At 42.8% G+C, this 26,060-nt stretch overlaps 1 protein-coding gene across 1 annotated transcript in view; it reads right to left on the bottom strand.

Annotated features, from left to right (window-relative positions):
* Window positions 1–10,742: 10,742 nt before the first annotated feature.
* PROM1 (prominin 1) overlaps window positions 10,743–26,060 on the bottom strand; it is an 84,557-nt gene continuing 69,239 nt past the window's right edge. Inside the window, exons 19-25 of the mRNA XM_060013187.1 lie at window positions 25,479–25,532; window positions 24,761–24,841; window positions 24,589–24,657; window positions 21,790–21,882; window positions 18,554–18,672; window positions 17,833–17,857; window positions 10,743–10,823 (exon numbers count right to left, since the gene is read on the bottom strand). Coding sequence (XP_059869170.1) covers window positions 10,743–10,823; window positions 17,833–17,857; window positions 18,554–18,672; window positions 21,790–21,882; window positions 24,589–24,657; window positions 24,761–24,841; window positions 25,479–25,532 — 522 coding nt within the window. The remainder of the gene's footprint in view (window positions 10,824–17,832; window positions 17,858–18,553; window positions 18,673–21,789; window positions 21,883–24,588; window positions 24,658–24,760; window positions 24,842–25,478; window positions 25,533–26,060) is intronic.

Genomic DNA, 26,060 nt, shown 5'->3' with positions numbered 1-26,060 from the left:
GAGCATATGAAAAGAACTCACTTCCACAAAGATGTGGACCTCACTATGTTTTATTACTTTACTTTTCATGATGTTTGGGCATAAGAAACTCTTCATTTTCTTCTTGACTCAGCTGTAAGGAAAACAGTAGCACAAGAGCTATAATAATAATAAATAATAAATGGCAAGTGACCTTTGCCTTTGGGACAGGAACAATAAGGAGTGGTGGGGACTGAGGCAAACTGTGTAGTTCCTGATACCTAAATGTCAACACTCAGTGCCAGGTGACTGAAAACATGTTGGCATGGAGGTCAGTATCTTCAGAACTAATGAAATTTTTTCACATACACATTTTGTTTTGTGTTGTTTTGTTGGTACGCAGGCCTCTCACTGCTGTGACCTCTCCCGCTGCAGATCACAGGCTCCGGACGCACAGGCTCAGTGGCCATGGCTCACGGACCCAGCCACTCTGTGGCATGTGGGATCTTCCCAGACCGGGGCACAAACCCGCGTCCCCTGCATCGGCGGGCGGACTCTCAACCACTGCGCCACCAGGGAATCCCATACACATTTTTTTTTTAATGGACATTTCATGAATTTTTAAGAGATTCCCAACATGCAGCTGTGTGTACATGGAATTGGCTTCTAATTGAAATTTTCTAAAACAAAAGATACAAAAAGTTGTAACGGTGGTTGGATTCCATCCAAGTTCTACCTGTTCAAGAATCCAAGGTCACAGAGTTGTGGATGTTGACTGGTTCATTCAGTGGTTCAATGGGTTTCTTCATGAATTCCATCAAAGTAGGCTATTTCCCCAAACTCCATGCTTCATGTAAAATTGGCTCACCTGGAGATCCATTCCCACTGTTCTGACAAACACGTTATTGAACCATGACCTGCACAAACAGGCACTCACATTGTGGTATTTTGAGGGATTATTTGGACCCAAGCAAGACAAAGATGCTTTGTTCCACAAGGAGATATAGACCAAGGTGGTCTCCTGTAAAACAAGAAAATCATCTTGATCCTCAAGTGGCAGCCAGATTCTTTCCGGATAAAGACAATAGGCCAGGACACAAAGCAAATTTAGAAGGAAACATGTGGACTCCAGGATCTTTTCTGAGAAGTGACTCTAAGCTTTGGCAGGGAACATGGAACTTCGCCCACTGGCTTCCCATGGACCTTTGGCCTTCCTGTGATCCCTTCCCAACTTCCGCCTTGACCTTTCTTTTCCAAACAGGGGACACAATATTAGACCAGGCTGTGGAGCCCTCTCCCTGTTAGCTCAGCCTGTTATTTCAAACTCATTTCTAGACACACACACACACACACACACACACACACACACACACAGAGTCCAATCTGGCCACACTAAACCCCTCACCCACCGTGTCCTAAATACTTGGTGAGCTTGTCCCCTTCCTGCTTTTGCTCCTGCTGTTCCCTTTACTTGGAATGCCCTTCCAGTCCTACTTTGCCAGGAACACATTGGCTCATCCTTCAAGATCCAGATCTAATATCATCTATCTGTTGGTGTCATTTGTCCCCTGATCCTTCCCCATGTCCCTCTTTTTATGGATGTTCATGGAGAGAAATAGACTGCCATTCCTCCAGTGAGTGCTTACAGAGTGCCAGCATTGTGCTAAGGATGTACCCACACATTAACTCACAGCTCGATATACTGAGAAAATGATACACTTGCACTACAGTGCACTGGGGAACCGAAGCAGGTTTGGAGCCCCAGCAAGGCTGCCCACTACAGGTTCTCCCTACCTCCCCATACTACCAGGACTGAGGGGTTCCCTGACTCCTGGAGAATTGACTCTGGATCCTTGTGGTACAGATGACATAGAATTAGAGGAAGACGAAATGGAGGCCACTTCTAGTATTTTTATTAAAAACAAAGTAATGTACCCACACTTTGATAAATTGTAAACTTCTCTCTCTTTAATATATATATTTAAAAATATTAGAATAGTATTATTAAAAAATGTTTGCAAAGACAGTTCCTTTGCCCTACATCTCACCCAGGTTCCCCGATCATCGACTTTTTGCATTATAATGCTACATTTATAAAACTATTGAACAAATATTGCTATGTTTTTACTAAAGTCCATATTTTGTTCAGCCCTCCTTACTTTTTACCTAATGTTCTTTTTAAAAATGATCAATAGACTTTATTTTTATTTATTTATTTATTTATTTATTTTGCGTTACGTGGACCTCTCACTGTTGTGGCCTCTCCTGCTGCGGAGCACAGGCTCCGGTCGCGCAGGCTCAGCGGCCATGGCTCACGGGCCCAGCCGCTCCGCGGCATGTGGGATCCTCCCAGACCGGGGCACGAACCCGTGTCCCCTGCATCAGCAGGCGGACTCTCAACCACTGCGCCACCAGGGAAGCCCAATAGGCTTTATTTTTAAGAGTAGTTTTGGTTCCCAGAAAAATTGAGTAGAAAGTACAGAAAATTCCCATATCAACCCTGTCTTTCACGAGCACAGCTGCCCAGTCTGTCAATATTTTCCACTAGAGCGGTACAGTCGTTACAGGTGATGAACCTTCTTCGATACATCATAACTACTGCAAGTCCATAGTTTTCATAGTAGCTCACTCTTGGTGTTGTACAGTCCATGGATTTTGATGAAGATATAATGACATGTTTTCACAATTATAGTATCATACATAGTATTTTCACTGCCCTAAAAATCCTCTGTGATCCACCTATTCACCCCTCCCTCCCAGCAACTGCTGGATATATCCCATCTTTTTACTGTCTCCATAGTTCTGCCTTTCAAAAAGGTCATAGAGTTGGAATCGTGCAGAATTTATTCTTTTCAGATTGGCTTCTTTCACTCAGTAATATGATCTTAAGGTTCCTGTGTGTCTTTTTCTGGCTTGATAGCTCATTTCTTTTTAGCAGTGAATAATATTCCATTGTCTGTTTGTGACACAGTTTATTTATCCATTCACTTCTTGGAGGACATCTCAGTGGCTCCAACATTTTGGCACCTATGAAAAAAGCTGCTATAAACATTTGTGTGCAGGTTTTGGTGTGAACATGTTTTCAACTCCTAATGGTCTTTTTTTGGTCCAGGAAACCATCCAAGATTCCACGTGACATTTAATAGACGTGACTCTTTAGGCCTCTCTTGGTTGTGATGGTTTCTCAGATGTTCCTTGTTTTTGATGACCTCGTCAGTTTTCAGGAGTACTGCTCAGGGGCTTTGAGAATGTGCCCCGTTCAGAATTTGTATGGTGTGCTTCTTGTGATTAGACTGGGGTTATGTCATTCTTCTTTTCATCAAAGATTTAAATGATGGATAGCAGGTTTTCTTTGGGGGTTCCATAGAAAGTCTGAACACAAGTGGTTGAACACATGTCTTAGGCAGTCTGGTCTCTGATAATTTTGAAGTTCAAAAGCTGATTTTAGGGCTTCCCTGGTGGCGCAGTGGTTGAGAGTCCGCCTGCCGATGCAGGGGACACGGGTTCGTGACCCGGTCCGGGAAGATCCCACATGCCCCGGAGCAGCTGGGCCCGTGAGCCATGGCTGCTCAGCCTGCGCGTCCAGAGCCTGTGCTCCACAACGGGAGAGGCCACAACAGTGAGAGGCCCGCGTACCGCAAAAAAAAAAAAAAAAAGCTGATTTTACTCTCAGGCATGTTACTACTACATGGTTCCTTGACCCAGAGGGCTGGCCCCTGGGATGCAGTCATCAGAGATATACCAGTGGGTGCGATTTTGTACTGTGGTGAGTCTTAACTGTACACTTTATCAGGTCAAATTTGCTCACAAATTAGTCCCTCCTTCAAAAATAACCTCATATACAGACAAAATGCTTCGTCACTGTGTCAAAGCAATATTAATTTTTTGGTTAAATTTGGTGCATTAAAAACTTATTCATTGTCAGAAAATGAGGAAATTGGCCAAGTAAACCTCAGCTAAAACATAACCAGCCTGACAGGAAGCATTCATCATAGACCTACAGAAGAGTATTTACACTACAAATTTAAACTGCTCATTATGCATGAGATTTAAGTATTCCTGTGCAGCAAATCAAATGATATATACCACTAAAGTTTTACGTTAGAACAGTAAGAGTCAGTGAAGACTCTTGATAGTGCAGCATTCTGTATGGCTGCAAAAGGAAAGTATATTCATTTTTATTTATCTTAAAGGAGTGCCCTGTGTCACACCTCATAACATGGAAACTATTTTTTTTCAAAGTCATGTGCAATGCTTGGTTTTGATTCTGAATCCATCTAAAAGGTAACTCATGGTTTTTGAGTTAAGTTAAACCAAATGAAATTGCTGTTTGTGGTAGGTTAAAATGGTAGAATATCAACAATCTTGAATAGATCGAACTCATAATAATTAAAGGTTTTAGAAGGTTTTTTTCTCAAGTAGTACAGCTGTTTCAAAGCCTTATATATACTTTTTAAAAACTTTTTATTTTATATTGGAGTATAGTTGATTGTTGTGTTAGTTTCAGATGTACAGCAAAGTGATTCATGCATGTACACACTGCTATATTTAAAATGGATAACCAACAAGGACCTACTATATAGCCCAGGGAACTCTGCTCAACATTCTGTAACAACTTAATTGGGAAAAGAATTTGAAAAAGAATAGATATATGTATAGTTGAATCACTGTTGCATGTCTGAAACTAAGACAACATTGTTAAACAACTGTATTCCAACATAAAACAAAAAGTTTTAAAAAGTTATATACATGTATCTATTCTTTTTCAAATTCTTTTCCCATTTAGGTTGTTACAGAATATTGAGCCGAATTCCCTGTGCTATACAGTAGGTCCTTGTTGGTTATCCGTTTTAAATATAGTAGTGTGTAAAAAATTTTTTTTAGTGTTTTATAATCAACTCTCCATACAAGTTAAGTTCACTGATTATTTCTAAGTTTTTCATATCTTTTTTTATTCTTTAAAGGAAATCACTCTAAAACATCTAATTCATTCTTTAAAGAAGTCTGCTTCTTTTGGATAAAATTTCCAAAGCACACATATTGCTGTGCACCTCTACACATATGCACACACACATACACATACACCCACACACTCTCGTGCAGATACATCACATATGGGTACACAAACGTATGCATGCCTGCCACCTCTGCATCCTGGGGCAGAAGGTCTCAGAGAGTCTTCCTTTGGAATTATCAGTCTCTAACCTGTGTCTCTAACCCTCAGTCTCTTTTTTTAGAAAGAGCGTCAGTTGCCATCCTGGGAATCTGGAAAAGAGAGAAGACAAGTTGCCCTTTGCATTAATGCTGTGAGTCACTGTGCACGTGGGCATGTTTTGCTGCTTCTGTCACATGAAAAGATGAAGAGGTTTAGATGAAAGACATCAGAAAACAGCTCTGAAAAGGCCTGTGATGGCACAGGGGCAAACGGTACCCACGCCCAAAGAGCAAAGCACTCTTGCCTGCTATGGGCTATAAGGGGAAGACAGGATGGCAGAGAGATAAGAGACTGTTGTCTCCAGGAAGAGCAGTGCTGGCCTCTACCCAGACTACATTCGTTCTGTCACTCAATCTATCATTCTTCTGTCATTCGTTCATTCTTCCATTCATCCAGAGAGCACTCATGAAGCACTGCATGTCCCAGGCTCACTCTGTCATTGAATGAAATGCAGTCAAGAATGACATGATCCTCAAGAAGATGGAATTAGGGGGGCAAGATAAGGATACCAGTCACAACAATGTAGGGGTGATTGAAATGTTGGAGGGAAGACTGGAATGCCCAGGGTGGAGACATCTGACCTAGCCAAAGGCAGGGAGAATTTCTCAAGCGCTTTCAACTGGTTAAGAGCACTCAACGGCTAGAGAGAAAAGAACAGTATTTATTCAATGATTACTCAGTAACCGCTCTATGTAAAGCACAGTATTAGTCACTGTGTGGAATGCAAGGTGAATGTGATTTGGCTCCCAGCTTCAAGACTGCCAGCTCAGTTGACAGCTCACTCTCTGAGGATTGCTGTAGTGGCGACATCTCATCACATCCCAGCCTCAGGCCTCTGATGCTTTTCAGCTGCTTACAGAAAAGGTCCAAATTTCTGAGTCTGACATATGAGGTCTTTCCCATCTTAATCCTAGCGAACTTCAAGGTCAATACCCACCACATCCTACATGTGTCCCCAGGCTCCCGCTATATCTTACTGTCCACTCTTCTCCCCACATGTCCTGTTTCAGGACACATTGCCTCTGCCAAACCGTTATCTTTGCCTGAAATTCCATTCCACCCATATCTACCTGGCAAATTCTCTCTCTGCCGGACTCCCTGTGCCTTCAACAGAATTCACTGTTCCTTCATCTGGGTTCTCATAAATTTTTACAGACTTCACCATTATTACAGTTGAGGTGTCACCTTGTTTTGGTTCATTCATGGGCTTGCCACCATCATCACCCTGGCTAGTGACATCCCTAGCCCAGAGCTCAAGAATGAAGCTTAGAAAGCACTTAGCAAATGTTTATTGGATTGAACTGGATTCTGTATTTATCAAGATTATTCTGATTATAATAATAAAAAACTGAAAACAACAGAAACAAAATTGAGAATTTATTGGAAGTTTCTTATAACTCATGGAAGGCAAGGGTTGTATAGGACCACTGTCTCAAAATGTACCTTTGGTATTTTAATTTAAGGAATTTACTAAGTGACTATATGGAGAGTATAAAGCTATTGAAAAAAGAATTTATAACTTACATTTTCCACGAGAAGGGGGCATGCCATGCCAGGCCAGGCCACATGGAGAAGCATCTGGTAATGAGCTTTGGATTGGCCATTTGAATAGCTCCAGTGGGATCTGGGGTACAGGGGTCTCCCTAGCTATCTTGTACAAGGCCCTGGATGGATTTAGGGCAGGGAGAATATCGGCCTGATGTATGAGTGCTGAATAAAGGAGGTGCTTAACTTGCAAATGAGAGGTATGCTCCCAATTAAGTTGTTTGCTATCATTAGGAATTAACTACCCTGGGAGGGGCAGTCTCTCCTCAAGTTTACAGGGCCCTGCAAAATATGGAAGCATCATAAAATGTGGAATATTAAAAAAAATTAATTCAATCTATCCTCTGATGTTTTAACATCATATAAGGAAATCTTGGTGTGATGATCATGGAGATTTTTAGGGAGAAGGGCATAAGTTGCCCCAAACAGCAAAGAAAACATTTTGTTATGAAAGTAAAATAGAGGAACACAAGTAGAGGTGTATGGATTTCTTGTAGGCCAGTCCATAAACAGGTTTTCAATTTATATGATGTAATCCAAGAAAATAGATCTGGAATTTGGGGAGGTTTCTAACAGTACCTTGGTGGAGTTGGAAATCATAAAGAGTTTGACAATAATGTCTTTGTGTACATACCTTGGTTCAAGGTGGTAAGCCTGGCAGTTATGCTGTTAGAGGATATAAACGAATAAGTGAGTACAGTATATGTAAAGATTAGTGGTATCATGTGTAATTAAGGGGAAGGACTGGTTATGGGGGTTGCATAGGAAACGCAAGGCAGGAGATTGTGTGGGTAAGCAGGAGGTGGCAGCAGGAAGAAGCACTGAGGAGAGGATGGTCCTCTACCCAGGGGCCCGAGGCGATTGACTGATGTGAGGCAAGAGTCTCCTGGGGAACGCCATAATCTCCACTGATCTCTACAGTGGCTCAGACAGTAGCAACCTCTACTAGACTTCCCTTTAGGCATGGAGTAGAGTAATTTTAATAATACTGAATATTGGGTATGAGGGCCTTGGTGGATGGCAACACAGCATTAAAGTTGTAGTAATCCACGAGGAGGTGCCCTTTATTTTTTCCAGATTTAAGAGCAGGCAAAATTGGGCTGTCCAATGGAGAAGTAGGGATAATCATCCTTTCATTAATTAGGTTTTATATAATAAGTTTTCATCTCTGAAGGTCCTGTTTTAACTTACATTGAGCCCCATATTAACTATTTTAATGGGGGCTCATTGGGTCCAATTCTATCAAGCAAAGTTATAAGTGCCAAAAGCTATTTTAATTTTAATTTTAATTTGTTATTCATTATGTTGCATCTATGCCCAATATGGACTGCTTTAAGGCAGTGGGTGCTATGATCCTGGGGAATTTCGACAAGGCTACAGTTATAGGGAGGCATATCTATTTTTCTTCTATTTTATGTTTCCTTACTTTTAAGATTACACTTCAATAAGTGGTGCTGGGAAAACTGGACAGCTACTTTTAAAAAAATGAAATTAGAACATTCTCTAACACCATATACAAAAGTAAACTCAAAATGAATTAAAGACCTAAATGTAAGACCGGATACTATAAAACTCCTAGAGGAAAACATAGGCAGAACACTCTTTGACATAAATCGCAACAATATTTTTTTTGGATCCGTCTCCTAAAGCAAAGGAAACAAAAGCAAAAATAAATAAATGGGATGTAATTAATCTTAAAAACTTTTGCACAGCGAAGGAAACCAAACAAAATGAAAAGACAACCTACTGAATGAGAGAAGATATTCGCAAATGATATGACCAATAAGGGGTTAACATCCAACGTATATAAACAGCTCATACAACTCAACATCAAAACAACTCGATTAAAAAATGGACAGAAGAACTGAATAGACATTTTTCCAAAGAGGACATACAGATGGCCAACAGGCACATGAAAAGATGTTCAACATCACTAATCATCAGGGAAATGAAATCAAAACCACAGTGAGATATCACCTCACAGGACTTCCCTGGTGGTGCACTGGTTGAGAATCCAGCTGCCAGTGCAGGGGACACGGGTTCGTGCCCTGGTCCGCGAAGATCCCACATGCCGCGGAGTGGCTGGGCCCGTGAGCCATGGCCGCTGAGCCTGCGCGTCCGGAGCCTGTGCTCCACAACAGTGAGAGGCCCATGTACCGCAAAAAAACAAAAGAAACAAAAAAAAAACAATCACTTGAATGAATTCAATGGTTGAATTTGTCTTAGACTCCAACTTATAACAACCAACTTTTACAACAGATGCTCATGGCTACGGGCTCTGTTTAGGCTAGTTTAGACCTTTGTCCTCAGTATGATCAGAAGCCTCCTGTTACCAGTTTTCAGAAGCATTGGTGACTCCATATCACCGCCTTGTGGTGATCTTATCCTGGAAGACCACACTGGGAAATGAGGAGGTTTTTTTCTTCCTTTTTGAATATTTGCATCTCTTTTCTACTTGAGTGATAACCAGACTACACATCCACATAGCACCATGTCATTGTTATGCTTTCACTGTATATTATTACATTAGATTTTTACAACAACGCTGTAAGGAGTGGCTTTTATGCTTAAAATAAAGATGAGAAAAGTGACTTACGGGACTTCCCTGAAGTCTCAGAATGCCATCCTTTCAGCTACACCCAGATCTCCTACTCCAGTTACAGTGTTCTTTCTCCTCTGATAGAAAAAGATTTTTTTTCTCATCTTTTTGTAGCACCACAACCCCAGATTAAGCCTGACAGCAAATGAGTGCAGGATTCTTGAAAAAAAATTCAGGAGATAGAACTGCACATAGAAAATCCTGGTAAGACTTCAGTTCACAGCCTGGGGGCTGAGAAAGGAAGGAGAGGCAGAAAGAGAACAGATGCTCCTGGGAGGTGTGGGTGCAGGGTGAATGATTCAAAGGCTGGAGAAAGGATGGGGATATATGCCTTTGCATAAAATGGTCACTATCTTTAGCAGGTCTGAAGTCTTCTCCAAATCTGATTTCTAAAACATTGATGGATACATGACTTCAGGGGAATATAAAATATATATTGTTAAAGAACAGACACAAGACACCCCAGCTGCCTCCAGGATGGCCTCAGACTTGAGCTCTCCAGGCAGAAAAAAGTCCTTCAAAGGGTTTCTTTATGCTGATTATAAATTGCCATTGCTGTGGAGCTCAGAAACCTGCATATATTTGCAACTAGACACACAGCAAGGGATTTTTTGTGCTCACATATTTCTTAGCCATTAAACTCAAAGCACTTAGACCCCTTACCCCAATGCACTTCTCAGGCATTTCTTAAATCCTTCCTGCAGACAGTGATATTGTTGTTAAAAAGGTCAATAATTGGCCCAGTGTCCAAACTGGCCCAACGTTCAAATAAACTTTGAGTCTCTGAATGGAAGAGGAGGAGTATATGTGAGAGATGATACAGTTCAATGCCATCAGTTTAAATCCATTCATTCAATTAATTTGACAAATATTTACTGATGTTCCTAAATAAAGCTCAGACAGCTCATGTGTCTCTTAAAAGTCCTAGAGACTGTGACGTAGCAGAGTGTATAAATGAGTAATGCAGTCGCTGTTACAAATAAAGCCCCAAATCTCGGGGGCTTAACACACTGGAAGGTCATTTCTTCCTCACATGAAGTCCAAAATGAACGTTTCCACAGTCAGTTATAGCCAACAAAATTCAGGTGTTGCCTCTACAGGCCCAGCCTGTCAACTTTGTCTGCTTGTAGCTAAATATTATACATTCTGTCAGTATTCTGCCTTGGACATGGCTAATGCCTTTTTCTCAGTCTCTTTGGTACCAAGTGTCAAAGGTCAGTTTGCTTGGAAGATCACTTGGATGTCCAAAACATATGTACTGTCCTAGTATTTGCCATCAGTGGGTGAGCCAAGTAACTGGACAAGGCTTTCTCCCTTCAGGATATGACTACGTGGATGTCTTCCTGCTGAGAGGCTCTCATAAAGAGCAGGTGGTGGCAGCTTCGGAATAGACTGGCTAATGTCGAAGCAGGGTGGAGAGAGCACTTAGCAGTCCTGAGGATATCGGGCATCAGTCACCAAGTCAATTCTTGGGAGTCCCGGGGACTGAGGCTCAAAGATTGATTCCTGAGGCAGTGAAGAAAAAGTTACCCTAAAGACCTCACAACCCAGGTAGGAAGCCCTGACTCAGTGGGGCAGTTTGGGAACAGGAGACAATGTGGGCTTCATCCAGGTATTTTGTTGAGCCTTGTGTACAAAGTGACCAGAAAGTCTGCCAACTATACCTGGGGACCTAGGTAGCAGGTGTGCTCGAGCTCCCACAAGCTACCTATGCTGGAGCCCTGTAAACCCCAAGGATTTGGTGAAAACCGGCTCTCTGATACTGCGAGCTTTGCTGCGGAAGGTAGTCTGCCCAGTCTGCCCTTGGGGTACTGGCTTCTTGGAGACACAGTTCCCAGCAATACCCCACTTAAAAAAAATGGCTCCTTCCCTGCTCCTGGGCACCTGTGGAGACCAAGGGCCTTAGAAACGACAGTCAGATATCATTGTGTCCAGGGATCCCCATCCGGCATTGGTCTCCTCAGATGTTAAAGGCAGAGTTGGAAAGGCAAAGAGATTTCTCATAAAAAATGAAAATGGAACATTCCAGAGCATCGAGCCTGGTGCCACAGATGAGTGCTCTTCACACAAGAAGGTTGAGGCATTGTATCTCCCTTGGTTACTCTCAGGGCCAATTTTGGCTACCTGGAGATGTCTCCCAGGAAGCCCTGACGAGGCTTGGGTCTGGTTTATGGAAGGCTCATCCCAACTAAAAACTGATGGAGTCCACTGGGTGGAAGGTTTACATCTGTGTGCCAAGGGGACTGGAATGGCTCTCAGGAAGTGGTACTGTCAGTAGTTCATCTGTCTTTCTGAAGGTAAACGGGGACCCTTACAGCTCTAAGGGTGAGCCTTGCCCTTTTCTGGCAAATAGACAACATGTGTCCTCTGCTGCCATCTCATGGCTACTTACGGCCTCTTCTTCTTTTTTTTTTTAAAATAAATTTATTTGTTTATTTATTTTTGTCTTTGTTGCTGTGCACAGGCTTTCTCTAGTTGTGGTGAGCGGGGGCTACTCTTCATTGTGGTAAGCGGGCTTCTCATTGCGGTGGCTTCTCTTGTTACGGAGCACGGGCTCTAGGCACGCAGGCTTCAGTAGTTGTGGCACACAGGCTCAGTAGTTGTGGCTCGTGGGCTTAGTTGCATCTCAGCATGTGGGATCTTCCTGGATCAGGGCTCAAACCCATGTCCCCTGCATTGGCAGGCGGATTCTTAACCACTATGCCACCAGGGGAGTCCCTACTTATGGCTTCTAATGGCCTTTGACACTTAACCCCCTAACTGGAATTGCCATTCTGTGCAAGTGGCAGATTTGGGCCACACCATAATGGCACTTGAGACAAAGCTCTACCATATTTTTGGATATCTGGCTCATTTACGGTCATAGATGCCATGCCACTGGCAGCAAAGGGCCCCTGACAGTAGGCTAATGAACACGACATTCGACAGACGTTTCCAATTCCTTCTCATGCCCAGCTGGTGGCATCATCCAGAGGTAGAAGGGACGTGGCTGGAAAGGTTGCTGGACGGACTGTGCTATCGGCACTGTGGACTACCACATAGCCAGACAAGGCGAGCGTTAATGCAGCTGGCCCTCAGAGGGAGTGAAACCAGGGCCGCTCACTTCTGCATCTGCACCTCTGTGATTAGAAGCAACAACCAGGGGTCAGAACACAGACCTCCAATATCTGAAGGACAGGGTCCTTAATGCCCATTCTTGCCCTCAATGTCTGTGTGCAGGCTACTCCAGGAACTCATGCACCACTGACTGGCTGCCATCGGAGTGGGGTGGGGGAATAGGTAGTGGCTACAGAGCTCAGAGTTGAAATTGACTGAAATGAACCATAATTTACCATCCAAGACTTGCTCTGGAATTCGGCAGCCTTCAGTAGACTCCAGGGTTCCATAATAGTTATAGCAGACAGATTCTGCCTGTGCAATTCATTTTCAAGTGGGGAGATAGATCCTGGTACTCCCTACTGTTCCACCTTCCCTTTCCTTTCCTCTTTGAACTGAATGGAGACACCTCTTCATGGCATCTCACAGGTAGGATAGCTTGACCAGCCTTCCTTGAACCCCCAGTGACAAGGAGTTCACTGCCTCAAAAAGAAACATGATCTGCTATATATTGAAAGCCTACCATGTCACTGGCAGGTGACATTAGCTCTATTTATTGAGCCTACTCAGTGCTAGCCATCATGAGGACCATCACATCCACCCAATGAGGTGGGCATAATCCCCTCCCCATTTAACAGAGGGGGGAATGAGGCTAAAGGAGCTTGAGTTGCTTCTCAAGGGAGAGCACATTTGAACTGAGGTCTCTGAGTCCAATCCAGTATCAGTCCATACTGCCTCTTGATGACATATTTAAGATCACTTAAATATCGAAATGGAGTAAGTGTGGTTCAGACATCCAAAATGGAGCTAGGTGGACTTTGTGGTTGTGGTTTCAGACATGTCCCTGTGTCCCTGAGAACTTGAATTTTCTCTGAATGGTATCAAACTCAAGGATACCACCAGCATTACATTTGAAAACATTATCTGCTAGCAGCTGCTAGTTGCAACCTTGTAGTTTCAAAATCCCCTCTGCCCCTCACAACACTGTATTCATTCAAACTCCAACCAATCCTTCCTTAACAAGCACCTTTACTTCTTGCCAGCTCCAATTCTAATTCCTGACCAACAACTTTATGTCACCGTGCGTTTTTTTCGCCTTTATAAGCTTCCCCCATTTTCTAGTCTGGTGGAACACAATTCAAGTGCTTCTTTCTTATCAAACAAACTTGGGTCTGCTCACCCGTGTGCAGTAAAGCCAATCTACTAACACCAGCTGTGGTGAAGGAAAGTGCAGCATTTATTGCAAGGTGCCAAGCAAGGAGTCCAGGCAGCTAGTGCTTAAAAGACCTGAACTCCCAAATGGCAGGAAATGTTTTCAAAGACAGGGTGAGGGAGAGGGCTACAGGCTGTGTCATCAGCTCATGGACATTCTTCTGACTAATTGGTGGTGAGGTCATCAGGAGTCAACATCATCAACCTTCTGGTTCCAACTGGTCTGGGGTCTATGGGCTTGTGGGCAACACACAGTTAACTTCTTCTACCTGGTGGGGGTTTCAGTCTCTGCAAAACAGCTCAAAGGACATGACTCAGAATCCCGGGGAGGAACGAAAGGTCATACACTTTGTTTAATTGCTAAACAATTATTTTGTCTTGCTTGACTATTTTCCTTTGTTTCTGCATTTTCTCACTTACCTGATTCCAGATATTATTTGCAACTTGGGGAAGGCCAAGGAGACTAAAGTTTTTCTACAAACAAGAGGCAGGCAGAGGACATGGTGAGGTAGGGGTGACTGTCCTGGCAAGGTCCCATAGGGTCCTGCTTGGTTACATCTTTAATGTGTGTCTCCTGGGATGCACTCCTAATAAACCCCAAATAAACACCTCTCTAATCAGGTGTCCGTCTCTGAAATTGTGGTTAACACTCTAAAGGGCTATGGGGACTCAAAGGAACTTAAGACCTGGGCTTTGTACGCAAGGGTTTGAGATCTTGCTGGGGAGAGACAGCAAGACTAAATGCTCATTTAGAAGAGGGTGGAGAAGTGGTGGGTCTCACTGATCTGACTTGATGGCAGTGGCGTTTCAGGGAGGGAATGAAGGCGTGCAGGAGCCCCTTCTTCAGGAAGATGGGAGTGGAAACAGGCATTTCAGATGGATGGATGGTGGGTTTGGGCCTGGGGGTTAGCCATGAACATGCTCTCAGGACTGGCTCCACCTTCTCCCCTTTCCCCTGCAGCCCTTACATAGGCACCAAGAATCTGTAGTTTGCACTGGGGCTTAGCCACATTTCTTGGACGAAAGCTAGTTTCTAAATGATCTTTTCCGTCAGGGTGACTTGAGGTATGCTTGGCCAACTTTATGTACTTTGGACTCATCTGGAAAGCTTGTTAAAATACACATCCCTGGGCCTCACCCTCAGAGACTCTGATTCAGGGTATGTGGGGTGGAGTCAGAATTAGCCTTTTTTGAGCTCCCCAGGTGATTCTTCTGGTCCTCAGGCCACACTTTGAGTAGCACTGACTGATACTGCATTTCATCCTTAGAGAACACCAGACAGCTATCTGGTGGTTTTAGTTTGAAACGCTGTCAGTAAGCGGTCTGTGCCAAAACCCACCCTAGCTTGTGACGATGTTACAGAGTCCAAGCTCGTACTGCTCACTGTAGGACAGGCCAATAAATCGAGACATGAGGTGTTGAGGCAAGGAAAAGCAACTTTATTCAGAAAGCAGCAGACCCAGAAGATGGTGGACTAGTGTCTCAAAGAACCATTTTACCCGAGTTAGAATTCAGGCTTGTTTTATACTAAAAGGGGAAGGGGTGCACTGATTGTTGCAATCTTTTTGGTGCTGGAATCCTTTGTTCTTACAGGTTTGGTCACAATGTTCCTATAAACCTCAAAACAGGACAGATATCGTTCTCTGTTTATCTCTATACGAATGCAAAGTGTTATAACTCTAAAGGTCAGAGCCTTGAGAATGGGCTCTCCTGTATATTTCAGGCTGTAGGCAACATTCTTTTACAAAAGATGCAAAGCCAGCATGACTAAGCAGAGGCAACAGAGCACTAAGGTTAGCGCTAACGGAACAGATTCAACAAGAGAGCCAGGAGCTATGGAATCTGGGAGACCTGGATCATCTTCTGACCCAAACACTTAGGAGCTGGGTGATATTGGACAACTCACTTCCGTAAGCTTCAGGCCACTTCATTTATAATTAGAACTAAAACTGCTGACCTCATGGGATGCAGTGAGGATTACAGGAGGGGACAAGTGAAAGGCACAGAACCTTCATAAGAAACAGATTTGTTAAATGTGTCATAGGTTTCTCACGCACATATTTTTCAGAAATTCAACTGCAAGAACCCTCCCCTGACTTCCACCACCCCACAGCCTTCTGTGTCTCTCATACACTCATCAAATGGGTCGTCTTGGTTTCCACCACTGACACTGAGCTCCTAGGAGGCTGGATCTAGTCTGTTAGCTCACCTCTCCTCCATCCAGTGTCTTGCACAGTGCTTGGGACATAGTAGATGATCAATGAATATATATATATAAATCAGATGAAATGCATGTAGAAGCTGTATCAGTAATTCTCAACCCAGGTTACACATGAGAATTACCTGGGATACATCTCAGAAATTCTGATTTAATTAACCAGAGGCAGTGTTTCTCAGCCCTGGCTGTACATCACAATCACCTGGGAAACATTTTAAATCCACATGCTCAAGCCACATCCCTAACCAACTACATAAGAATCTCTTGGGATGGGACCCAAACATCAGTAATTTTAAAAAGATCCCCCCCAGGTGAATCCATTGTGTAGCAGGGGCTGGCATCACTGGGTTAGATGCAGAGACAATTGATTGACACATGCAGTGGGTTATTAATGTGCTCTTAGATACAGACAAATCTTAAAGGTTAAAATTAAGAGGGGAATGAGTCACTATTTTGTGTATGTCTACTAACATTTTCTTATTTTCTGCCATTTCTGATTTTGGTAATTTACCTTAATTTCTGTGTGTACAGTGTCACTTTCTTTCGTGTCCACTTCTCGATCTCTTTGGCTATTTGCTATTGCTGTGGGGTGACTGTGTGTGTGTGGGGGGGGAATAATCTCCCGCTGGCCGCCCACCCCGCCACCAAATTTATGTTCACCTAGAACCTGTGAATGTTTGAAAATAGGTTGCAGATATGATGAAATGAAGGTGAGCTCATTCTTGCTTAGGATGGGCCCTGACCCAGTGACTGGTCTCCTTAGGAGATAAGGGGAATTGGGACACACACACACAAAGGGAAGCTCCATGTGAAGACAGAGGCAGAGACTGGAGTGATAAATCTACAAGCCAAGGAAGGCCAAGGATTGGCAGCAATCATCGGAATCTCAGTGAAAGGCCCGGAACAGACTCTCCCTCAGGCTCTCTGAGAGGAACCAACTCTGCTGACATGTTGATTTCAGACTTCCGGCCTCCATAAAAGTTCGAGAACACATTGCTTTAAGCCACTCAGTTTGTGTGATGTGTTACAGCCGCTCTAAGAAAATACTACAGAGACTTCATTGACATCTGTAGTTTAGATCTATTTTTCAATAAGAGGATTAGAGTCATAATTCTGAAATCATTCTTTTATTGTTCACACACAGATTTGCTATTTTCTGGACTTTGTCTAACTAGGAGTCGAAGTTCCCATTGGACGAAATGTGCCCAAATTCCTGTCTTGCTCCAAAGGCTAAACTGGGAATTCATGAATGTTTTACATATTTAAATTTTCATAGACGGCTCAGATGATTAAAGCAAAACTTCTAAAAAAATAGGCATGTGCGCTTTCCACTCTTAGGCCGGTCAGTGCATACTCCGTGTGACCCCGCTGAACTCTGTAAGCTCCTGAACAGAAGGTTTCTTTCCCAATATTTGGAGAAGCTGCAGGTCATGAACTCATGCAGTTGGAGCTGTTTAAAAACTTTGTTCAATTTGTCTGGGTGCCTCAATGTCTACGAGAACCAATATTGGCATTTTCCACACTGGAGGCTTGATGTCTACGAGAACCAATATTAGCATTTTCCATACTGTAACAAAAATAAATGCACCAAAAACACCATGTTATTTCTAAGATGAAGCATTTACATCATGGATTACAAAGACAATGTAATGGTCGTAAAAAGTATATAACAATTTGTTAAATCTATAAAGAAGGTAAAAAAGTATATTTACATTTTCTTCCCTTTAAAAAACCAAAGATCCAAACAAACATTTTATATAGTAATAAATTTAACATAGACGATTTTCATTCGTTCAACAAGGATGTCTTTGGTATTCTCCATGTGCCAGCTCTCATTTTAAGAGGCATCAGCATTTATTTTTATCCGGGCGTATTTGTTGTTGTTATGTAATTTAATGTTATTATTTTAGTTTTAAAAGTTTGTCATCTACTAATAAAGCCCTCCCCAGTCCCACCTTATAAATATGGCTTAAAAAAGAAAAGGCTTACTTTTTTCATGGGTATAGTTTCAACACTATAAAACACAAAAAAGGAGATAAAATGATTTTTCAATTACAATTACAGCTCAACAGCTGCATCCCCCACCTTTTTACTCTAATACAGATGCTGAAAAAGCAAATTCAGGAGAAACACATATTAAGAAGGAGGTAAATGAAGTCAGAATGAACACATTTTGAATACAAGTTCACCAGGCACAGAGTGAAGGGTGGACCACGGAGCCAAAATGAAAACTAGTAAAAACAGTTATAAAGTAAAGTGCCAAGTCCCTGAGACAGAGGAACTGCAAACAAGAAATAAGAAGGCTGATTAAGGAAGCTGAGACGATTAAGCAAGGGGAAAAAAAGTTAAAATAAGCATAAGAAAACCAGTATAAAAATTTCATCTGAATAGAGATGACCTATTACACTAATATGTATAAAATGGATAACTAATAAGAACCTGCTGTATAAAAAAACAAATTAAAAAAAAAGAATGTCATATAGTTGTAATCATAAAATAAATTGGGATTGACATATATACACTAATATGTTTAAAATGGATAACTAATAAGAGCCTGCTGTATAAAAATATAAATTAAAAAAAAAGAATGTCATATAGTTGTAATCATAAAAAAAAAAATCAAGTTTAATCACATCAGAGCCGCTCTTTAGCAAGTGCTCAGAAGGTAGCGCCACTTAGAAAATGATTCCCCAGCCTCTTGTCTACTTACTCATCGTCATATACATCTTCAGAATCCATTCGACGGTAGTACTTAGCCAGCTTTACGGCAAAAATGATAGCCGGAAGTAAAAATGCGGTAGCTTTTCCTATACCAAACCAAAACAAATTCTGCGGGGAAAAAGGAAAATCATGAGGATTAGATGCTTGAAGATGGGAAATGGAAAACAACACTGGCTTGGGGAAAATAACTTTATTTTGCAGTTTTTTTAATGGATTCTAATTTTGTGAACTTAAGATGAGCTGGCCACTGTGTGAAGTGCTACCTATTATTATAATTCATTCCATCTTTCTGAAAACCTTGAATAGATCCTATTGTCATATTTATTTTATAAATGAGGAACAGAGGCAGCAAGTGCTGAAGCAAGGTTTAGCATCTAAGACATCCCCAAACAACAGCTAACCATCCCACTAGATGGCCCCCGGCTTTGAGGCCAGCCATAAGAGCATGGACAGCCTGCAGGCCTGAGCTCAGATCCTTCTCTGAGTTGTTTTGATGTGAGGGTTGTTCATTCAACTTCCTGGCTTTGCTCTGCCTCTGAACAGTGGGATTGGCAGCATCCTCATCCCATAACACTATTGTGTGAAGAAAACAGATGCAATGCTTGGTACGTAACGATGCCCCCAACAAACGTTCCATGATGAATTTAACCAATCTTTAAGGATGGTCATGGGCTGAATTCAACCCTGTTCTGCCTAAAAAACAATGTTAAAGTATTTTTTAAAAGACAGCTGCCTATATTCCTAAGTCAGATGTCACACAGAAACCTGGCTTTACGTCTTTTCTCTAAAAGTCTCAAGTCAGAACTTGTAATGCTGAGCCCTCGTTCCCACAAGGCAACATCAGCTGCAGCTGAGTGATGGTTCTTCCTTCAAGAGGGGTATCTGTCCTCAGTCTGTTGCAGGCCATACCACTAGCTCTTACAGGGGTGATACCCAACATTATTTAACCTGACCCACCAATCAGAACAGAGATGGCTGTGCACAACCAGTATGGCTCTGTGGGTACCAGACACTAGCCAGCATCTGGTCTTGGCCTGTTTTGTAAATTTACAAGCTTCCAGATCCTTGTAGAGGCTCAAGTCTGTGGCCCCTGCCTTAGGATAACCCTGTAACACTAGAGCAGCCCTCCCCAGCCCACTGGGAGGTAAAAGGCAGCTCGGACATAAAAACAACCGCCCAGACCCTCATGTCTCAGCCACTGCGCTTCTGCTCTGTTCCTGGTTGAGTTTAGCATTGGACAGAGAGGCATCACTTGGCCCAGAATTTTCAGTAAATTTGTTCTCCTTTCCCACATATTCTTTTATTGGTAGATTTCTACACTTTCAACCTTGTTTTGAGAGGCTTAGAGCTTTATGACAACCATTCCTTTCCTTCTGGGTACAATCAAGATATAAAAGAAACATGTTTGCCAGCCAGGAGTCTATTTTCCTGGCTGAGCCAAAGGCCAGAACTCTTCCTTACTCTTTAAACCACCTGCTACAAAGCTCTAGCCTAGTCTTCCTGAGCATCCTTCAGGCCTCCCCTCCAGTGGTCCCCGATGGTTTTGGAGAGGCACCTGCTAGTTGGGTGATCTGACTGGCTGCGGCAGGCAGTGGAGACTGGGCACAAGGAGAGCAGTTCAGAATGAACCAGCCTAACTAACCTAGGGCTCCCCTAATGAGGGCTTTACTCAAAGCCCTCAGCAGGGGCTCCAAGCAGCAGACAAAAGGGTACAAAGTCAGGAGGGGAGGGAAGCAGCCAGGAGACCAAGGCGGGGGATCTGCATGGCTGGGAAAGTGTGAGGATCATTTCCATCCAGGTACAAAAGTCCCTCCCAGAGAGACAAGTGATAATGGAACAGAGAGATGGACCAATAGAGCACTCTGAATGTACTGTGACAGGCAGCTATCTGATCATCCTTACGGCCTGTGCCAGAGAACACTCCAGATGACAGGGTCACAGCAGTGAACACGCAGCTCGTGCTCACGGAGTTCAGAGTGTAGTGTGTGTTGCGGGGGACAGGTCTTACCAAAGAGCCACACCAATGTACAATACAAACAGCAAAAACATCTCTACAGGAAAAGCAGAAAGTTCCATGGGAGTGTACAAAAGGGAGCCAAATGGAGTTGGGAAGATCAGAAAAACCTTCCTGGAAAAAAAGATATGTTTGAGCTAGGACTCAAAAACAGAATAACAGCTAATAACAGCGAACATTTATGGAGTGTGTTAATGTACCAGGAAAGGTGTTAAGGGCTTTCCATGTAGTCTCTCTTTGAACCATCAAAACAACCCTATTAAGGTGAAGAAGCTCAGAAAAGATAAATAATTTTTCCATATCACGGAGTTCAGAAAATGTAGAAGTGGAATTTGAATTCAGAGTCTGTGTTCTCAACCATTATATTATAAGACCTAGAGGAGTCAGCTAGGTGGGATATGGGTGTAGAGGGGAAGAATGAGAGAGAAACAGAGGGAGAAGGAGCTTGTGTCTAATTTCTAGGCAGCGGAACTGGCATATGCAAAGGCCCTGGGGTGGGGAAATCTAGATTTTTTTTTAACATCTTTATTGGAATATATAAAGAGATGAAAGAAAACACTGAAGCACAGAGAGAAAAGTGATCAAATAGTACAAAATGTGCCAATGGGCAGGTACCCAATCATGCAGGGCCTAGAGCATGACATTAAGGATCCTGATCCTTCCCGTGATATTAACAGTGAGCCACTGAGGTGCTTTAAGTGAAGGGAATGAGAGGATTGACTCATAGAGAGAGTCAGTGTATATCGAGGAGTGAACAGAGCTGAGGAATAAACTTGGTTAACTGGAACTTACCAGCCCAATGGTAACATCTCAAAGGGCTGTTAACTCAAAAATCAAACTAAGTTTGCTATAGCTTTAGGGTTACATATATAGCTGCACTGAGAGTCCTTTGGAATATTGGCACTCTGCACACCAGTGATGTTCCTTTCTAATTATTTCAGACAAACAGTTTTCTTCATGAGGGTCTCTTGACTTCTGTAAATAAAATTCAAGTAAGGAGTGAAGATATGCAGCGAGGACTTTGACTTTTCTAGCTTATCAGTGTCAGAACACATTCATCTACATTTTAGATCTTAGGTCTTGGATTCTACAACTGTAACAGACCCAAGCAGAAACCTATTTTATATTATAGTGTGAACTACCATCTGGAAAAAAAAATCAAAGATAATGAGTTTACTGTGTTTTCTTCTTTTGAAAGATGAAATTCTTACCAGGGGGTCAATAATGTAGCTGCACAGAAAGACATCAATAGCCGAATCTAGAGCGGTGGCCACTGGCTTGCAGGCTGCCATTTGCTCAGTGATCTATGGGGGTAAGAAAAACAGGCAAACTTAGATGGAGCCGCACCCAAAAAATTCCACAAGAATAAAATTAAACACCCTATTCCCTTCTGGCCTGTTCACAGAAAGAATCCTTAGGCCCTCTGGATACGGAGCTGATGGCTGATTTCTGTGGATGAGTTCTACGACATAAAAAAGTATGTACTTGAAAGGAAGACGCCGAGTCTCTCTGAGCCTCGGTTTTTAGTTCCCTGGTTTGTTATTTGGAAAAGTATCTTGCTGGACTCTGCAGAGACTTAAAGAGTATATGTGGTCAGCACAGTGCCTCAGTCTGAGTTTCTTACCCGCCACCTTTGTAGTCTGACAAAGGATGTGGGAAGAAAGTGGAAAGTTAGGTGATGAATAAGTCTACATTTTAGAACAGGGGTTGCAGACTTTTTCTATAAAGGGCCAGAGAGTAAATATTTTAGACTTTGCAGGCTCGGCTGAGATGTATCTGTCGCAACTGCTCCACTCTGCCATGGTGGGGCGAAAACAGCCACAGACAATATATGAACAAATGGGTGTGGCTGTGTGCCAATAAAACTTTATTTACAAAAATGGCAGGACCTGCTGACGCCCGTTTTAGAAGACAGAAAGCAAAGTACTCATTGCTGAGGTAAGACTAAACAAGTTTAATGAATCACAGACAGATGCTCCAATCCCATTAGCTTAAGAAAACTATATTCATTCATTCAAACAACTCTGGAGTAAGTACAAGAAGCTAGATGCTAGTTCCCGGGGTGGGGAGTGTGTCTTATTTCTTTTCCTTTATTGGTTGGCTCACCTCCCCCTTTTCTTCCACCTCTACCTTACAAGGCAGCCCACATTAATAACATTAAGTTTCTCCAAGCTCAAACAACCGTATACACTCTCTTTATAGGCTTTTTCACTGTTAGTTTTATAAGAAGTGGGGTAAGGGTACACATGGGTCAGTGAAACAGGATAGAAAGCCCAGAAATAAACCCACGCACTAATGGTCAATTCATCTATGACAAAGGAGACAAGAATATACAATGGAGAAAAGACAGTCTCTTCAATTAGTGGTGCTGGGAAAACTGGACAGCTACGTGTAAAAGAATAAAATTAGAACATTCTCTAACACCATACCCAAAAATAAACTCGAAAGGGATTAAAGACCTAAATGTAAGCCTAGATACTATAAAACTCCTAGAGGAAACCATAGGCAGAACATTCTTTGACATAAATTGCAGCAGTAGTTTTTGGATCCCTCTCCTTAGAGTAATGGAAACAAAAGCAATAATAAACCAATGAGACCTAATTAAACTTAAAAGTTTTTGCACAGCAAAGGAAACCATAAATAAAACAAAAAGACAACCTACGGAATGGGAGAAAATATTTGCAAATGATGTGACCAACAAGAGCTTAATTTCCAAAATATACAAACAGTTTATACAGCTCAATAACAAAAAAAACCAAACAACCCAATCCAAAAAGACAGAAGACCTAAATAGATATTTCTCCAAAGAAGACATACAGATGGCCAACAGGCACATGAAAAGATGCTCAACATCGCTCATTATTAGAGAAATGCAAATCAAAACTACAGTGTGGTATTACTTCACACGAGTCAGAATGATCACCATCAAAAAGTCTACATATAGGGCTTCCCTGGTGGCGCAGTCGTTGAGAGTCCACTTGCCAATTCAGGGGACACGGGTTCGTGCCCTGGTCCAGGAAGATCCCACATGCCGCGGAGCGGCTGGGCCCGTGAGCCATGGCCGCTGAGCCTGCGTGTCCAGAGCCTGTGCTCTGCAACGGGAGAGGCCACAACAGTGAGAGGCCGGTGTATCACACACACACAAAAAGTCTACCTATAATAAATGCTGGGGAGGGTGTGGAGAAAAGGTACTATAATTCTCCATTGGTTGCGTGCGCCACTGGAAACTTCACTCTGCTCCTCCACTTCTCTCTATTGATTTATTCATGGAGACTTAACTTTATGGACTGAATTTTGTTCCCCAAAGGTTCCAATGTTAAAGTTCTAACCTCCCGTACCTCAGAATGTGACTGTATATGGAGACAGGGTCTTCAAAGAGGGAATTCAGGTAAAATTAGGTCACTAAGATGACTCTAATCCAATAGGACTGGTGTCTTTATAAAAGAAATCTGGACACAGACACAGAAGGAAGACGACGTGGGGACACAAGGGGAAGACGGCCACCAACAAGTCAAGGAAAGAGATCTCAGAAGAAACCAACCTGCCGACACTTTGACCTTGGACTTCCAGCCTCCAGAACTGTGAGAAAATAAGCTCCTGTTGTTTAAGCCCCCTAGTCGACCAATACACCAATGACATAGCAGGTTCAGTGCTGCCCAGGGCGTGTACAAACCACGGCTGCAAATGGACTGTAACGTAAGGAGCTCACGGTTTGCCAGGGGAGACACAGTCGAGGAGACCAGAATCCCTCCAGCAATGAGCAAAGGGAGATGGGGGAGAATGCAAGGGGCATGCTGTCCGCGGTGGGCAGGCCCGGGAAGCTGCCCAGCATGGACACACTTGTGCTGAGTCTTATGGTGCCTCCACTTGTGGCTCCTACATTCAAGGTCCTTTTACTTACCTTCTGTCTAATTTCTGTGAATTTAATTTGATTTCCTCCTGATTTTATTCTAGAAAATGACTCTCCCAAGACACAGCCCCCTTATGTTCATCAACGATAAACCACTTACAGAGATTTTGACCCACTGCAGATAATGTTCAAAGTAGCTGATTATCGTATTCCCATACTTCTTACTTTCCTGGAAAGACATCAAAGAGTAATAAAGCCATTAAAATGACTCTACCATCCTCTGTGATCATGCAGTTATGGTCACACACCCACTTATTGGCATAACCACTTACTTCAGCAATAATTGTGGAGATTCGGTTTGTGATGAAGTCCTGAGCAGAATCCAAAAAGCGAATGATATTGGCCACTTTCACCTGGAAAACACAGCAACGGTCGACACGGTATCAAGTGATAGAAGAATTTCATCAGACAGTTTGCATATTGATGCGAGTACTGTTAACTCAGCCCCACACCCCCATGACTTGCTAGTTAAGACTCTACTAGCTGTTCATGATTGGTGACACCTTCCCTGGCTTGGCTTCCCGGGAGACATTTCTCCAAAGAAGACATACAGATGGCCAACACCGTCCCCACCCCATGACGATGAGCTTGGCTCTGTGACTTGCTTTGGCCAATGGCGCACAGATGGTGGGTGGCACTGTACTGGTTTTCTAGTGAGAGTGAAAGCTTGTGTGTGGAAGGCACTGAGATTTGGAGGCTGTTTGTCAAGCAGAATTATCTCTGTAAAAGTGACCGATGTACCACCTACACTTGCATCCTACACATCCCAAAACAGCTTTCTCCTGTGTACGTAACATGCCAGGATGCGGTCTTCATTTACAGAAGTCCTTGTAGAAAGGAGAGGGTGGGAAAACCCAATTTGGTGTTTAAAATGGGTGGATAACTGAGACTTGATTTTACTTAAAGTACCTGCAAAACCCAACATCTCTGAAAGTCTGTGTGTGCTTTTGTAACAAGACCCCAAGACAGAGAAAGAAAACAAATCCTTACCCCCAATCCACTGCTTTTCTGTTGAAGCTCCTTCAATTTTTGGTGCACAGCACTCTGGTGAATAAACACAGATCATATTTCCTGACCTGTAACGTGAAGCTGCAAGATCACATGCTTTGTATCCCCCCAACCCATAAGTCAGCCATCAAATCCGACTTTACTCTGTAATAGTTTCATTCGAGAAAAAACAACAGACACGAGGAACAATAGGTACCTCACATATTTGGGTATAAGAAAAGCTGAAGAAGAAAATTGGGATACACATTCCAGAGCTTCAATGGGCAGCACACCACGTGTAAGGTAGCCACAAAACTCTTCTGAATCAGGTTTGCTCAAAGTGGCAGGCATTGTTTACAGTAAAACCTGTTCAGCAAGAGTGGCTTAATTTGCATGGTTTAGATGAGGAATTGGCAAACTTTATCCGTTAAGGACCAGATAGTAAATACTGTAGGCTTTGTGGACCATACCCTGTCCTAATCTCTCAACTTTGCCCTTGTAGCCAAAAGCAGCCACAGATCATCTGTCAACTAGGTGGGCCTGGCTGTGTTCCAGTCAAACTTTATTTGTAAAAACAGGCAGCAG

The sequence above is a fragment of the Delphinus delphis genome, chromosome 5, assembly GCF_949987515.2.
Source record: "Delphinus delphis chromosome 5, mDelDel1.2, whole genome shotgun sequence".
NCBI lineage: Eukaryota > Metazoa > Chordata > Mammalia > Artiodactyla > Delphinidae > Delphinus > Delphinus delphis.
The sequence above is the reverse complement of the archived record's forward strand: the minus strand, read 5'-3'. Positions and strand labels throughout refer to the sequence as shown.